The sequence below is a fragment of the Poecile atricapillus genome, chromosome 12, assembly GCF_030490865.1.
Source record: "Poecile atricapillus isolate bPoeAtr1 chromosome 12, bPoeAtr1.hap1, whole genome shotgun sequence".
Lineage (NCBI taxonomy): Eukaryota > Metazoa > Chordata > Aves > Passeriformes > Paridae > Poecile > Poecile atricapillus.
In genome coordinates, this window is record NC_081260.1 from 5,134,718 (window position 1) to 5,151,555 (window position 16,838).

General features: G+C 44.9%; 1 protein-coding gene across 8 annotated transcripts in view; it reads left to right on the top strand.

The window, feature by feature from the left end:
* LOC131583622 (5-hydroxytryptamine receptor 2A-like) overlaps window positions 1–16,838 on the top strand; it is a 170,218-nt gene that overhangs the window by 129,633 nt on the left and 23,747 nt on the right. For 2 of the 8 annotated variants that reach the window (XM_058847942.1, XM_058847948.1), the window contains one exon: window positions 4,050–8,947. In XM_058847942.1, the coding sequence (XP_058703925.1) occupies window positions 4,050–4,882 (833 nt within the window). In that variant the 3' untranslated portion in view covers window positions 4,883–8,947. Of the gene's footprint in view, window positions 1–4,049; window positions 8,954–9,713; window positions 9,820–10,805; window positions 14,340–14,798; window positions 16,645–16,838 lie in introns of those variants that run through there. The other 6 variants (XM_058847945.1, XM_058847946.1, XM_058847944.1 and 3 more) reach the window with 6 other exon arrangements.

The window sequence follows — 16,838 nt, forward strand, 5'->3', positions numbered from 1 at the left end:
TCAACCAAGAGGACTTCAGACAAGAAGACTGAAGAGCACTGTGATATGCAACACTTTAACCTGATATGCAACACTTTAACCTGGCAGGTTCTTGGAGCGGCATGGCCTCTTTTGGGGAATTTGCTGCCACCTTAGTAAGAAAGGGTTGTTTGACACAACTGGAAAATGTCTCTGGGGCTGGAGACTTCAGCTCACTAAGTCAGCCTGATGTTTATTGATGAAGAGTATGTCAGGGAGAAGCTCAGGAAATGCTCTGCTCTGGGGCTCAGGGAGCTGCCCTGACAAAAGGCTGTGGACAGCAGTCAGCTTCAGAGCCTCTTGCCTGATCTGACACTCACCCTCCTTGCACTGCTGTGGGGAGTTTGGTATTCTCTGACCAACTGACCTCAGTTCTTTAAATTATGGACAGTTAAAACTGCATTCTTAGTGCTGTGGATTGCTTGAGTCAAGTGGAGCTGAATGCCTTCTCTGTACTTGTTCAAACAGCAGAACTCGTCAGGCAGGCATCCATGTTCATCCTGTGAGAAACGAGGTTCACATTTTTTTATATAAAATTTAAAAGGTTTAATAGAAAGACAATTAGGAGATAGAAATAAAGCAAAATGTACAAATATGGCCGGGTGCCTCAGCATTCAGCCAAGAGAGCACACCTTACTAACAAAGGATTGTCCCTTAAAAACAGAACCCTATCACATATCCATAAATTCTCATACTTGATTCAAACATTCCTCTTAAGTTTTAGATGTTCCTTTGTTTAGCTTCAACTCGCCCCCTCCCCAATAGATCAATCTTCTTGGCTCCATTGAGTCTCACACTCCCTGATAACAGAGGTTCAATAAATTCTTCCCTTGGAGCACTGGTCACCACTGACTGCATCTGGATAAAATAATCTAAGAATGCAGGGGGTTTCTGACTATCTTTTCAGTCTCTGGGTTATATAAACTGAAATAGTTTTTATTTTAATACCATGTTACAGCCTAACATATATATATATATATTATACTACTATTTCTAAGTTTCATCAATAACAGAAATAGAAGAAACTACATTAATACAGAAAATTTTTCTAACCTTATACATATAATATTCATTTTAATATTTGCGAAAAGCCAATAATATATGTATCTGTAAGAATCCATATCCAGGAGCCTTGGGAATGCCTAGGGGTGATCAAGGCACCCCTGCTGAAACAAGGGCCAGGCTGTGAGCTGTGTCTGCAAGCAGGTATTAGTGCATTTGGGATTGTGGCAGCAGCGATTTTGCAGGAATCCCCCATGAAGGAAGCCCCTCTGAGGTGTCTGAGACCTTTCACACTTCTCACTGCGAGTCAGTCCCTGTTGCCCAAGATATGCACAGAGTTAGTTCCCTTCCAGACTCAATTGTGCAGTGGATTGGTGATAAATCATATATTAAAGAAGGAGTTTCAAAGGAGAGGTGTGAGGTGAAAGAAGGCATTTGAGATGAGGGGAGTGCCGCCCCCTGAGCAGTGCTGAAGCCAGCTGACAGCTGAATCAAAGCCTGTTGCCAGCTTATCTGAGGGCATCTTTCTTTCTACTGCTGTTAATGATGGGCTTTTCCCAGACTGGAAGAAAGTGCAAATAAAAACTTAGTGGTCTCTTTCTTCTGTGCATTCTCAGTTTGAAATCTCACTTTGTTATGTGAGAGGTGAGGACACTTTTCCATTACAGCAGCTGTAATGCTGTAATGCTCATTCCCTGTCATTAATGCTGAGCTATCTCATGCTCATGCAGAGTTTTAGGCTGCCATCAGTGCTCTTGATTTGTATATCCATCATATCCCAGAACTAGGTTATTCTTCCCAAATGTACTTTATGTGTGTCACATAAATGTCAGTTTATATGTGAAGATATCCTGAAACCTCATCTCATTTCCCCTGGCTAAAGCAGTAACACCAACTTAAATGACGACTACTTCATGAATGAACTTTCATTCATTTTGGAGTTTTATTTCAAAGGGCAGGTGCTATAGAGGGCACTAAAGCATAAAATTATACATGCAAATATAATCCCAGTGTAATGCCATTGACCTAATTCAGATTTCTTCATGTAAAGAGTGCTCAGTCTAACTTGCACCATTTCCCAAATGTCTGTGGTTTAATGGAGCCAAGGCATTAGGATGATGTCTTTAATGATGGATTTACGGGGTGAAGGTTATTGTGGTGGCAGGAAATTGGCACAGCAAGATAAAAGGTAACATATCAGAAAGGAGGCAGCTGCCTTGCCAAAGGTGAACTGATGAGCATTGGCATGTAGAGGGAAAGAAAAGAAAATCCTGGAGCTAGTACTTGAGCTAAGAAAATACATGCTACAGTCACAGAAGGCACTTATAATCATTAATTTTCAGAAGAAATTCTGTCACATGATTACTGCCAAATGGTAATTTTCTGGTGATGACAAATTGCAGATGAATTTCCCAGAATCCTACAAAACGCTTAGCTGGAGTGGAAAAAATGCCCTGGTTAATCTCTTTAACATGTAATTCTTCCTGTTTTAGGAATTCAGAGTCCCACAGGATTAGCTTTATTACCTGTGATGTTCACAGCAACTCCAAAAAAGCAATTCAGACACAACAGTGGTCTCAGTGTTGGTTATTTCTTGAGTGGAGGAGCTCAAGGAGAGCATGGCCAGCCACAGATGTGTCTGAGGTGTGGTGCTCTGTGACAGCCAGAGAATTAATTCTGTTGCTCTCTAGCTGCTCAGATGTGCAGGGGTTTTTTATTTATTTAAAAGGGCAGGAAAGGAACTTAAATAAAAAAAGATAATCAAAGGCATAGAATGAGTTTGGCGTGATGAGAGTGAACAGAATGGTATTCTATAGCTCCAAAAGAGATATCAGACAGGAGAGATGATAACTGGTCTATAAAATCACTAAGAAGGTGGGAAAGGTGACCAGATAGTGATTATTCACTATTTCTCATAGTAGATGAACTGAGAGGAGTCAAAGGAAATTATCAGGCAGCAGATTTAAATAAGTAAGAAACACTTCATTCAGATGAAAACAGATAGGTTGAGGAACTGAATGCCACTGAATATTGTGGAGTTAGAAATGAGATCAAGGATTTGTAAGATTTATCATGAAGATAAATCTCTCAAAGGTTGTTTTAAAAACAAGATCTGGATGCAAATTCTTGCTTTCAAATTTTCTAAGGTATAATACTTACAGCTGCCCCATTTTGTACCATGGCCCTTAACTTGTGGTAGTTGCCAAAGACACAAGATGGGACAAGATGAACCCATGATGCTCTAACTAGATCTGGCCCACCACGTGTTTTCCTGTACACACAGGTTGTAGTATTCCAAAATGTCCAGTATGTCCAAAATTCCAATATGTCATTGCTTCTGGAAGGTTTTGGGTCCGTCCAGGTGTGGGACTGAGCTTCACAGATCAAGGGATGAAGTTTGGATCTCGGTACATGTGAAAAATATTTGAGTGACATCTTGCAGACACCAGTTTCTGTTTGCACTGAGATTGTCTACAACAGCCCTGAGATCCAGAACTTTGCTTCCACATGTCTTTGATGCCGTGGCAAAAGTGGCTATTTTTCTGTCAGGGTTATTTTAATTACTGTAAGAATCTTGCTGTTGAATCTTCGTGGCTGTAATGCTTTCATAATTAAAAAAAAATTCTCTTCTAGATTTGCTCCTTTCTACCCTATGTCAGTGATTTCAAACCTCACCCCAAACTGGCAGGAATGGAGTGGTCAGCTGGAACACAGCAGAGTGGTGGCTGCCTTTCCCACACCCACAAATTCCAATTAATGCTAGAAAAATAGGAGTTAGGCTGCATTCACTGAGTCAGCTGTGGAGTACAGTGAAGCTGGTGCTGTTCCTGGAGGAGGATGTCATACCCTGGAGCTGTGCTCCCAGGAATGTTGTTGAATGTTTTCCCTTTCACCTGGAAGCAGCAACTTCTCTTCCAAATAGCTTTAGGCAGCGGGCTGAATGCATGCAGGACCTGCATCATCTCTGCTGCCTCTTTGGAGCCCCGTCTGTCCAGGTAACAGTTTCCTTTCTGGTTTCATTTTTCCAGGGATATCTATGCCTATTCCGGTCATTGGTTTGCAGGATGACTCCCGGGTGTTTGTAAATGGGACCTGCGTCCTTAACGACGAGAACTTCATCCTCATTGGATCCTTCATGGCTTTCTTCATCCCTCTCATCATCATGGTGATCACGTACTGCCTGACTGTCCAGGTGCTGCAGAGACAGGCCACGGTGTTCATGTGTGGAGAGGTGCCCAAGCAGAGGAGGAGCAGCGTGAACTGCCTCAAGAAGGAAAACAACACAGAGAACATCTCAATGCTTCACAATCACGAGGGGGCATCCCACTTGAACTCCCCTGTAAATAAGGAGGCCGTGCTTTTCCGGAAAGGAACGATGCAGTCCATCAACAACGAGCGAAGAGCCTCCAAGGTCCTGGGCATCGTCTTCTTTTTGTTCCTCATCATGTGGTGCCCGTTTTTCATCACGAATGTCATGTCTGTCCTTTGCAAGGAAGCCTGCGATAAAGACCTGCTGAGTGAACTCCTTGACGTGTTTGTTTGGGTGGGGTACGTGTGCTCCGGCGTCAATCCCCTGGTGTACACCCTCTTCAACAAAACCTACCGCAGGGCTTTCTCCAATTACATCCGCTGCCAATACAAGCCCGGTAAAAAATCAGCACTGCAGCAGAATCAGTGTCTGAATGTGGCTTCAACAGCTTTATATGGGAAAGACCTGACTTTAACTAGTTATCGAAATGGCAATGACTTCAATAGCATGGAACTAGACGAAGCTGAGGAGGGCCTTGAGATGCAACCAGGGACTTCAGAGCTCTCCATAAACAGCTGTAATGTTGTAAGTGAACGAGTGAGCTGTGTGTAAAAGTGACTCTCACAGACCTTTGCTACGGTGTATCTGTAGCCAAAATATATTGTGTAAAAATGTAAGCGTCGGTCAAAGGACAATGTAAATATTGCATTCTGAACAAAGCTTTGTTTTTTTTTTAAAGAGAAAAAAGAGTTGTCTTTCCAGTCCAGTACTTAAAATAATATATATTAATATACTGCAGTGAAGTTTAAGGTTCTATATTTACTGTTAATACTAGATCAGAACTATTAGTTACTTTGCATATGTCATGGACAAAATGTTTGAATTCTTCTTCCAGTGCATGAACAAAAATGCTGATTATTTATCTCAGGTGGAATTTGCTGGAGTCCAGAATGGCACGTTAATAGTTATATATCAAATACATGCTATTAGACTTGGTCAGTATAACTTTCTTTTTCAAGTTGACAGTAAATATATACTTTAAATCCTCACCCCTATTTGTGCCGTGTAAAGACTTTACAGAAACCTGGCAGAGAGATATCAAAACAGCGTAGTGGCCGTGCAGGCACCTGGCCAGACATGTCCTGTTATGTGTAGTGGTTTCTGGGTCAATCTTGCACTTCAAGGGACCTTTGTTAGGTTCTGGCTCCCTCTCCAATCCTGCTGTTTTCTTTCCATTCCTCAAGAGGCTCTGGCTCCCCTAAGAAAGGCAGGGAATGTGGTTGTGCAGTCCTGGCTGGGATCACTTTCAGACTTGGAGAAGCATGAGAAACAGAGCGATCCCCAGTTATCTATTTCAAACATTCAATAAATGGAAGGCCTAGGATTTATTAAAAGCCCTCCCTTGGTGTTGCAGGTAACCATCAGCTCTGGGATGGAGCAGGCTGTGCTCAGTGTGGCCAGCACTGCCTCCACAGATTGCTGGAGGATCAGGGGCCTTGGGCTCCTGAAGGAGAGCTCTCTGGCCATGGAAGAGCCCAAATCTCTGCTCTTCTCACTCCTCACATGTTGTTATTCTTTAGCTGGTTTAGCATTTGCTTTTATTCTCCAGCACGGTGCTGGTGGTAGAGCACTGCTGTGGGCACAGAGCAGAAGGTTCTCTGTGTGTGTGTGGTGCTGGCCAGGGTCGAGCTGTGAGGAGCAGGATGTGCCTCCCTGCAGAACGCTGGAGAGAGGTGTAAGCCCTGCTCCTGTCTCAGGAGGGGGTGGGCAGAGCTGAACAGAGCATTGGAATCATTTGCTGGTGACATGGTTCTGAAGCAAATGGTGACCAAGGACAGCAGGGAAGCAGGCCTGGAGCTAGTCTGCGAGGAATATGAATCTGGAGTAACTTTTAAATTTGATTTATTCCATTTTACTCCCAAAGTAAATTAGAGTATATCATATTAACACCACTAACATCTCTAATGAAAGCATCCACATTGGGATTGAATGCATTTTAAGTAATCTGCTTTTAATACACACCATGTATAATTTGAATTAATTTTCCTCTGCATTCCTGTGTACACAAACCCTCCAAGGCACTGTGTCTTTCTGGCACTGTGCCTCTGGGGTGATGCCTCTCATGCAGATTTCCTTATGTGGAGTATTGTCTGATGCCAGATATCACCCATAAGGTTTTTATATCTTCATTAACTACTACACAGATGCTGCAGTGCCCATCTAACATGGATGCATTTAGCATCACTGACAGCCTCTGGCTAAGATAATTGTCAGAACAGAGAAGCTTACACTGGGCATGGATAAATCGCATTTTATTTACATGAATTGCTTGTACTCTCAGCTTGTTGTGTTTATTCCATTAAAATTAACTTGTAGAAGAACTGGAAAATTCTGCCAGTGCTTGAGGTTGCACTGGCTGTGTGCAGCTACAACCTTGCTGAGGCCAATACTAAAACACAACATTTGGGTTGTATCTGCTGCTGGGTTGATCCCAGACTGGTGCACTGAAGTTGAAGATCTTTTCTCCTTCATCCCCTCCTGGGATAAATCCATACTCCTTTCCTGCAGGCAGATGAGGCATCCCAGTGCAGAGTGCAGCTCACTGCTTGCAGAAGGCAGCAGAGCTGCTCCATGTGCCAGCCTGCAGATACCACCACAGGCCTGAATGCTTGGGAATCCACTTGCCTCTCAAAAAAGGTCAGGTAATCTGTAGGAAAACCTCTGTCCAGAGACACAAACTTGCACCTTCAGTGACTGCCCTTTAACCTGAGTCAGATTTTATTTCAAACAGTACAGAAAAATCAGAAAAATCACAATGTGTTTTAATTTTTTTTCCCCTTTGGGTGAATTTATAGCACATCTCTTCCAGACACGTGTATGTGTGTGTGTATATATATACACACACACATATATATCTTTAAGAACCAACCACAGACTTTGAAAGCATTTAGCAATAAGTTGAGTTACAGTAGCTTCTAGCACATGTGTAAGTTGTGTGAACAGCTCATTTTCCACAGCATCCTGGAGCTCAGTGTGAGTGCTCACACAGGCATTGTCTTCGCATAGGAGCCTTCACGTCTCACCCTTGCCGGTTCTGTTGTGTGGGCAGAAAGGGAACCTGCTATATTTGGATGTAAATAATGAGAATTGAACAGAGAATTTTCAGAATTTTTATAAGCATTTTTAAAAAAATTCAGCACCAGAACTGTAAATATGCCAACCTCAGCTGGACCCGTTCTGATGTCCATCTCTTGTTTGGATGAAGAGCCAAGGGGACTGCCTTACAGCACCTGTGTTCCTCCCAGCCAGCAGGGGAGAACATTTCTCTGAATGGTTAAATACTGTCACGTACCCAACTTTCTTTGGGTCATTCACATCAGGGTTTTGTGATGCTGCTATTAATTTATTAAAGAAAGTTTGTTGATTTAGTCATTCTTCATTATTTTTTTTTCATGGTTTATCCAAAAATAAATAAGTGAACATGCCCTCTCTTTCTTTCATCTGTCCCCAGTTAAAATATGTCCTGACCAAAAAACCAAACCAATAGCAAAAAGCGAGGATAAGGACCTATCCTTGAAGCATGGCCCACAGCTGCTTAATCCCAGGAATCAGTGTCAGCAGATGTCCCAGCACTCCCAACCCCAAGACTGTGAAATGTGAAAGCAGTGATAGACTATTCTTCCTCTTCAAATCTCTCCCTCCAGGAACAACTGCTAAAATTTACATTTTTTAAACTATGTGAGTTTGAAGAACTGATTTAGTTCTCTGAAGCTTAACCAAAGTCAGGTTGTCCCCACAGCTCCTTTGCTTCTCCTGAGATGTAACCATTAACTGTGGTGGTGCCTCCAGAAGCCCTGCCTGGGGCTGGCTTGTGGGAACACCTGCTGGAAGCTTGGTGTGAGTCCTCAAATCCCAGCTCAGGTATGGTTTTGTCTTACAAATAGTGTTTGTGGTAGTGTTTTGCTTTGATTTGGACTGAAGAAGAGAATTCCTTGGAAATGGTTGGAGGCTGAGATGTGCTGGCTGCTTTGTTTCCCAAACCAGATGGAGCTGTGCAGACAGGCTGCCCATGGGACAGCACACACGCAGAGGCTCTGCCCCAGCAAACAGACCACCCCCTTTGACTGGAACGGGGCAATCTGCTCCTGGGGGCAGCCCGGGTCAGAATTGGCTTCCTGAGCTGTAGGGGCTTGCAGTCTTCCCTGCCCGGGGTCAGCAGCAAGGCTGGCTCCGGTGTTCAGGCACAAACCCCTGTGGCTGGGCAGCCTGGTTTCTAGACCTGAGCATCTGTTCCACGCTGCCCCACACAGCCAGGTCTGGGGATCAGCTGTGGTGGCTTTGGGGACCTGTGTGTGCCTCACAGTCTGTGCTTGAGGAGAAGGTCAGCTCCTCCCATCCTGTGCTTGCTGAAGATAAGAGCAGCTACCCAGAGGCTGTGGCATTTGGGAGGTGACACGGTTCAGAGCCAATGCTGAGGAGTCTTAAGGCATCCCACCTCAGCACGGCTCTTTAATGTCTGAGTAACTGCGAGTCTGCAATAGTTTTCATCTGAGTGATAATTTAAAGATGTAAATGTTAGGTGATGTGTGAGTAAGCACTGTGAACAGTGTGGTTCTTGCTGTTTTCTCTGCAGAGACACTCGTGTCAATCCTTAGAGCCTTTCTTCTGGAGAGCCCTGTGAAAAGTTTCATCACTGGTGTGGAGGGTGCCTGGTGCCCTTCCCAGTCAGCATCCAAGGCATTGGAGCCATGAGGGCCCTGGAGAGACACAAATTCCAAAGAAGAAACGTCTTTTAAGGAAGAAAAGCAAACTGCAATCAGCCCTTCAGAAATACCATTTAACTTTGAGCTACTGAAGGGTGTCTGATACTGTGGCAGACAAATTGTGCATTCCAAAAGCAGAGCCCATCATGTGATAAAGGAGCAGATGTCTCTTGGATGGCTTTCCTCCCTGTGTCACAGTATCATTAGGAGAGCTATGTGCCAAGAACTGCACTTGGCTTTTTTTCCATTTCAGGGCAGAAAAGGCATCAGAGGCTTTTTCCTAGGAAAAGGCACACAAAAGAGCACCAAGCCTTGTGCAGGCAAAGCAGAAGGACAGAGATAGACAGATGTGTACACACATCTGTGCACATGAACACACACATCCCAGAGACCCCAGAGAGCCACAGATGTCATCACACTTTATTCTTCCCTCAAAAGAATGGGAGTAGCTGAAAATCTGGGGAGGAAACCTGTGATGGGAACATCAAATATACCTGCTGGTGTGATTGTTAGATGGGGGCTGTTCCAGTGATAATGTAGTTTGTGGGGGTGCATAGCAAGAAAAAAAAAAGCTTTTATTTTTTTCAGTTTAAACTGTGAACTTGTTATTATCTGTTTTGTCTCTCCCCCATTTTTCTGTAAGTCTCAGGTCTTCTGCTTGTTTGCTTTTACACACACAGGAGCCTGTGCTCTGAAGGTGTCAGAAAACATCCATGTGATGTGCCATTCCCTCTCAGCTGTGCAGGGATGCTTCAATCCCAAAACATGGAGATGGAGAGGCTTCAGGTGAGGGATTTTAGATCTCTACAAGACAGACAAACAATGCAACAAGACACACTTGCTGATTAAAGAAGCACACCAGAACATCTTTAATGAACAGTCAAGTGCATGAGCTATACACTCATTTTACACACTGTAAAAATTTGCATAAGACTGTCCTAAATCCCAGGTTTGGTGTCAGCAGGAGGGTGTGTGGGTACATGTGGAGGGAGCGTGGCAGCAGCAGGGTTTCTGCTCCGGGCAGATCTCCCACATGGTCCCTCCACGAGGATTCCTGTCCCAGGACCCAGCAGTGTGTCCCAGCTCACTGCCCAGTGGGGTTCACTCCACCCTTTCCAACCCCAGAAAAGTTTGCACGAGTCTGTCCTGCTGGGCCACAGCTCCAAGGGTCTGTGGAGGGGCCTGGCAAGTGCCCTGGCAAGTTCCAGTGGTGACAAAGGCCACATAACTCTGGTGGCTCTGGGGTGGTGACAAGAGAATTTTCGAGTGCTCACAGCAGGCAATGGGTGACATTATTGTGGAAAATTGAGACTCTGGAGCAATCCTTCTTCTGTATTACATCTCATTAATGTTGTCTTATGTTCTGCTTTCTCAAAAACCAAAGGATCTCCTAGCAGATAAATGCAATTTTCCCAGCAGTTTCCTGGGACAATGGTAGCTGCTTTGTGACTCCAGTGGGTACCAACACTTAGGTGACTTGAAAAATGAATCATGCAGAACCACACAGGGGCATGTTAAATCCACTGTTCTGAATTTTCCTGTGCTTGAATTGGATAATTTAATGTTTAATTAAAATACAGTTGGATTATCTAATGTATATTTTTAATAGGATCTAATTGTGGCATTTTGAGTGATTTAAATTTCTGATACACACACAAAAAAAATCTGTAAACTAGTTCTTGTTACAAATGTAACTGCCTGGTTACATTTGTTAAAATTTAGAGCAGCTTCCCATCTGTGTGTGCTCCTGATGTTGATGTCTCCTCTTGCAGAAGGACAGGTGGGTGTCAGTGATGGATGCTCATCAAAGACACTGAAGATTTTAATCTTTTTCCTGACTGACAGCTAGAACAGATCTTCTGTGACATTTGGGGAGGAAGATTTCAGTGCATCTCCTGTGGAGCCTGTGCTTCCCAAAGATCATGACACTGCTCAAAGCAACAGGTAAGTGCAACAGCCCAGCAGAGATCTCAGCTCTGTTGGGGGCCCCTCTCCTACAGGCACCAGGAGTTCATGTCCCACAATGTCTCCAGAGAAGATCCACAGGTCACAGTGACTCACCCATGGCAAGGTCTGGCCCCTCAGCTAAGAGGGGACTCCCCACCTTTTCTTTTTCCAGCACAGCCACAAGGCTGGAGCACAGACAGGATAACCCTTAAGTGAGCATTTGCTCTCTCTTGTACCTTCTCTAGGTGACCTGAAGAGGAAAGTGCTCGGATCTGCTGTCCCATGATAGCATTTAGCAAAGTGCAGGGATGAATTACTGCCTGTGCAGCACAGCCATACAGGGATGCAGCAGACCATGCTCAGAACTGGGGGATTTCCTTTGGCAGATCTTTGCTCCCTGAGGGTAAATGAACATGATTCCCTGATGGTATGTAGGCAGCTGACACTTTTGTTTTAGAGAATGGATGGGACTGTGTGTTTGGCCTGAGCAACAGCCCTGGTGGCAGCATGATGTGGGGACACATGGCCAGGCAGGGCCCTTTATGAGAAGAGAGCAGAAACCTTGGCTTTTTCCACCTAGCAGACAAAAATGGGTGGCAAAACTCCCCATCAGTATATCAGGGAGTGCTTGTTCTGACTAAGGAGAGAGAGGAGCTATTTAAGCTAGAGGAGGGAACAGATATACAGAAAAGGTGGAAATAATGTAGGAATTAAAGCAGGTTTCTAACAGTTGGGGTCTTCAAGGTCTGGGACTGCACTTCCTGATGAGGCAGCGGTAACAGCAACTGAAATGCTTATTGAGGGCTCAGCTCTTGCCTTCACACAGGAATCTATCCCATAGGTGCAGCAGGAGGGCCCAGGTCGGCCCATTTGTCCTCAGCCTCTGGTTTGGCAGAGCTCAGGCACCAAGCCAGCCATCTGTACAGCAGCACCACCCCAGAGACACGTCCCAAAGTGTGGGAGGAACAAACATCCCGAAGAGAGAACACTATTTTTGGGCTACGGTCCTTCCAAGTCCTAGCAAAGCCATGAAAAATGCTACAATTTTGGAGGAAGGCAGGAGAGGCCATGCCAAGTCAGTGCATCTCCCACACGCAGGATAACATGAAGTCAAGGCATGGCAAAGGCTGCGTGTTCCCAGCCCTGAGCCAGCCCCAAATTCTATGAAGCAATATTTCACTTGCGTTCTCAGGAGCATCCAGAATCAGCCAGCCTGGCTAGCACAAGCCTGGCTGCATGCAGGCACGTAAGAGTCCTTTGTGTTATACAACAGCATTTTCACTGCCATTCACTGTTACTGGAGATTGTCTGCTCAGGAGAGCAACAACATTGAGGTAATGTCCTTTTGGGCTGCCTTCAGCTGGTGTGGTTGAGCAAACGCTGGTGAGAAGTTTTCAGGGCTGAGCCTGCTTTGTGCTTGCACTGCCTGACTTTTTTAAAAACACTTCTCTTCATTGCTGCAGCCAGGAACTTCATGCTTTTTCTTCAGTTAAGTAAATTGTGCTGTTGGCCTTTTAAGCTCTCTGTTGTTAAAAGTGAACTTTACTGAACCTTGCAGGCAACAAGGTTATTGTCTTCTCAGTGTGAGGGTTTCTAAAGAAATTGGCATCATGGGCACAAAGTTCTGGGCAGCTACCAGCCAAGATCAATATGAGAGCCCTGAAGGTTGGGATGTATTTCCATTTCAACAGTTAAGAGCTGGAACATCATCAGATAAAAGGCAAGAGCCTCTGGGTCTCATGCATCAGGTGGGGACCTCTTGGTGGAACAGTGATTCTCTCAAGCTCCCAGGGCAGCCCTGGCTCTGTAGTCAGACCTGTGAGTATCCAAAGGATGTTTGGGTACCTAGAGACAGGATGGGATCCTGTGTCTTCTGTCTCTGTTTCCTTCTGTGTAAATTTTCTGTAGCCATGTCATGTTACTCTCACCTACATGTTAGACCAATGCCTGCATTTGTTAAAATTTAGAGCAGCTTTACATCTGTGTGTGCTGCTGAAGTTTGTGTCTCCTCAGGACAGCTGTTGCTCTGGGTGGTTTAACACACTGTTGGCATCTGTTTGCTGTTTCTTGTGTTACAGGTACCCGTGCCTGGGTGACCCACCCATGTCGGGTGGGTGGCATGGCCAGGAGCAGCCTTGCAGGGAGGTTCTAATGCCCAGGAAGATCAGGCTCTGCATGCTTGTTTGCTATGCATGTTTTCTCCATTACTGCATGAATTCCAGTGAAGGGTATTCTGCCACCCTTTGTTTTTAATTCACTATGATATCTAGATAACATCAAAGGAAGGTGTCCCTTGGTTTGTAAAAAAACCCCATGATATTAAGTACTTTTTTTTCCCAAATGAAAATAACTCCTGCGGGTTGCTGGTGCTTTGGCGAGGTGGGACATCCAAGCACACCAAAGGTTCATGCCTTTGTCACCTCCATTCACAGCTTCCCAGGCAGGAAACAAAACTCATCACTTGTGGATGATCGCTGATGGCCATGGCACAAATCCCCTCACTGCTGCTGCAGGAACCTTTCGCACTTCCCATCAAAGGCTGGGCAATGCAACCTCATTTGACATCTCAGAGAAGTCAGAGGTGCTGTGCAGGCTGTCCAGGTGTCTGAGATGAGTGCCTGCACCATGGGGACCACAGCAGCACTGCCAGGTGCTCACCCAGCCTCCCAGCTCAAGGAAGCACCCACACTCAGTTCTCCCTGGACTGAGACCCACTTAAACACTAACATTGTTTCCTGGGCAGACCCATCGAGAAAGGAAATATTAAAGCCATGTTTAGTATTTTTAAATTACTTTCCCTTTTTTTTTTTTTTTTTTTTTAATGTGTCTGATGTTGTGAGACTTGCTGAAATGGCATTTAATTTCCTGAATGTAGCAGTCCTGTGTTGTGTCTGGATGCAGATCCACATAGGAGGCAAGCAGCCCAGGATGGCAGGGACATGAATCCTCGATTTTGGGCTAAGCCTTGTGGTGTCTGTCATTTTTCAGCTGGTTGTTTTATCTCTCTGTACTCTGGGAAGGGTATCTTGACACAGACAGTTTGCAGAGCCATTTCAGCTGTTCAGACAGCTCAGCCACAATATGTTGCCTCAAATTGTTCTGTCAAGCACATGCATCAGCTGTATTTGCTTGCCTTGAAGCTGTGAAAACCAGAGACCCTCCTGAGAAAATTTAGCTTCTACACAGAAATAAAGAGCTTGACAATGCTCTCAAATGCGCAAGTGCCACACAAGGCAGTGAGCTGCAGACCTGCCATGGCCTGTGAAGCTCTTTGGATTTCGGATTATATCATTAGCTACTGCAGACCCAAAGCCTTGACATCTAGAAGCTGCAGCCAGAAGGGCTGTGCTGTCCTTCCAAGAGCTGGGCACTGCCTGGGGGATGGGTGCTGAGATCCACGGGGGCCCAGCGTGCAGGATCTGGTGCCAGAGCGAGGCAGGGACACAGCAGGGCACAGTCAAACCTCCAGTCAGGGCTGATGGGATCTTCCTGTGGCTGCTCGTGGGGGAGGGCAGTGGCAGGGGCTGGTTTTGGCTGGCACATGCCCTGGGGGAGACAGCTCTGGGCAGTGTAGCAGCACTGGGCCGTGGTCATGGTGCCAAGAGGCACAAGGTGATGTTACTCCTCAGTCTCACCAGAGATGATGATGGAGCAAAGCTGTGACACGTCTCTGCTTCACAGTACAGAAAGAACAAGACTTCTCTTTCTTAATGTGACAGAGATATTATCCCCTCTATTTAATTTTCATACACTAAATACCAAATTCTGGCGGCACCGATGCTGCACCTGCTTTCCACGTCCTCTGCATCCAAGCACAGATGCTGACACCCAGTGGCCGTGGGATTTCTAGCGCCTGCACAAGATGGAAAATTTCAGCAGAGATGCCTCAGCTGGTGAGATACAACACCCACCTTTTCATTTCCTCAAGAGCACGAGGAGTAAAGAGTTCCTGAGGGATCACAGAGTGGCTAAGTCTGGAAGGGAGCACTGGAGCTCATCCTGTTCAAACCCCTCTCAAGCAGGGTCCCCAAGGGCGCTTTAGTCAGGATTGTGTCCAGACAGCCTTTGAATATCTCCAGAGGAGACTCCACAACATCTCTGGACAGCCTGTTCCAGTGCTCGCTCTCCCTCGCAGTGAAGTTCCTCCTCATATTCAGGTGGAAATTCCTATGTTCCAAGATGCCAGCCTTGCTTTGTGTCTTGCAGCCACTGGCAAGTTATAGTGGTTGAAGCACTTGTACTGAGAGGCCACTCAGAAAAATTTAAAAAATATGAGGATGGATATGTTTTTCAAATTATTCTCTTGCTGGCAGCTTGAAAATATACCTCAATGAGAGAAGAAGGGTGATTTTTGAGTTCAGGGACCTTGGCTCTCATCTTCCCTGTTTTGCTGCTTCCCAAAAGCAGTTAGAATATGACAGACTAAATGGATTTTGCATTTCCCTGCAGCATGCACTGGATCATGCTTTTGTATGTGTGACAAGTATTGACATTCTCTAGAGAGAAAAAAAGCTGTGTAGGAAAAGTTTGATTTATTCTTCAACAAATGGCTCTAAGACTTTATCAGTGAAAGACAGAAAGAAGGCTCTAAACTCATGGGTATGCAAAGACAAAGACATGTCTCACCAAACATGTGGAGCTTAGTTGGTAAAAATACGTGGAACCCAGACATGAGCTGGGAACAATAAGAGCAGAGGAGGGATTTTAAAAGTGCTTTACTAAAAATATTAATTATGGACTACAGAAAATGAATTAAAACACTCTAATGAGACTACTGTGTGAAAGAAATACATTGATGTAATTCTAAAAACATGGGATAAAAAAAAACCTAGGGAAATTCTAGTGAGGTTCAGGATGTTAGGAAGGCGAGTGGCCATCTATTAGGGCTGAATTTTGCAAATGCTTCAGATGTGATACTGTGAGAAAGCAGGTGTTCTGCTGCTGCTGCACTGAGGACCCTGTGCAGGGAGGAGTTTGGGGAGCAGGGAGCCCTGCACAGGGGCCAAGCCCAGCTTTCCTCACCTAAATGCTCCTGTAAAGCTGCAGTGTACAGATACCATAAGTAGATGTACTTAATTTATCACTCTGTTACTAGGCAGGTTTCTAGGCAGGCTTCAGCCTAACTTTTATATTTTGTGGTTACTGAAATAGCTCTGATCTTTTTCGGGGTGAGTTCTAGCTGTGGAGGTACAACAGCCTGCCCTACTTTTTCTCTTGGGGACATTCACAATGCACTCCCGTGTTTTTAGTAGACATTTTAACTGTTGGAGAGTCTGGCAGAACATCAGAGGCCTGAAAATCCATGCCCAGTGCATGCTCACGGGTATTTTTCAAAGTAAAGCCATCCCATGGTGGCTACCCAGGAGACAGTAGAGGCAGTGGCTGCATCTCAGCAGAATTACAACAACCATGAAACTTCTTTTCTGCTTCATTCTGTGCATTGACCATTTTTTTCCTGGTTCTTTCTTTCTTAGGTTCCTCCCCAAATGACATTGGGCTGTTGCCCATTTAGCAGTGGAAGCAGCTGATAGTGATTGAACAATTTTGCAGTTGGATGTGTGAGACAGCACTTGCTGCATTATTTCTGATTGGATTAGTATGGCTCTTTACATAGCTGATTGACACAAACTAGATTTTCTCTCTGAGCTTCCAGTGTTCATTAGAAATTCCCACTTTGAATAAATACTCCTTCAAGAAAACTCATTTTCAGGATTGTTGTGATGAAATGAAACCACACTAAACCCCTGTGTTTTCCTTGGTTAGTTCTTCAAGCTAAAGAACCCAGAATGGGCTTGGCAAAGAATAACTCAGCCAGTGACACTTTTAAATTTTTTTTCTATCATCATCATAAAGAATGA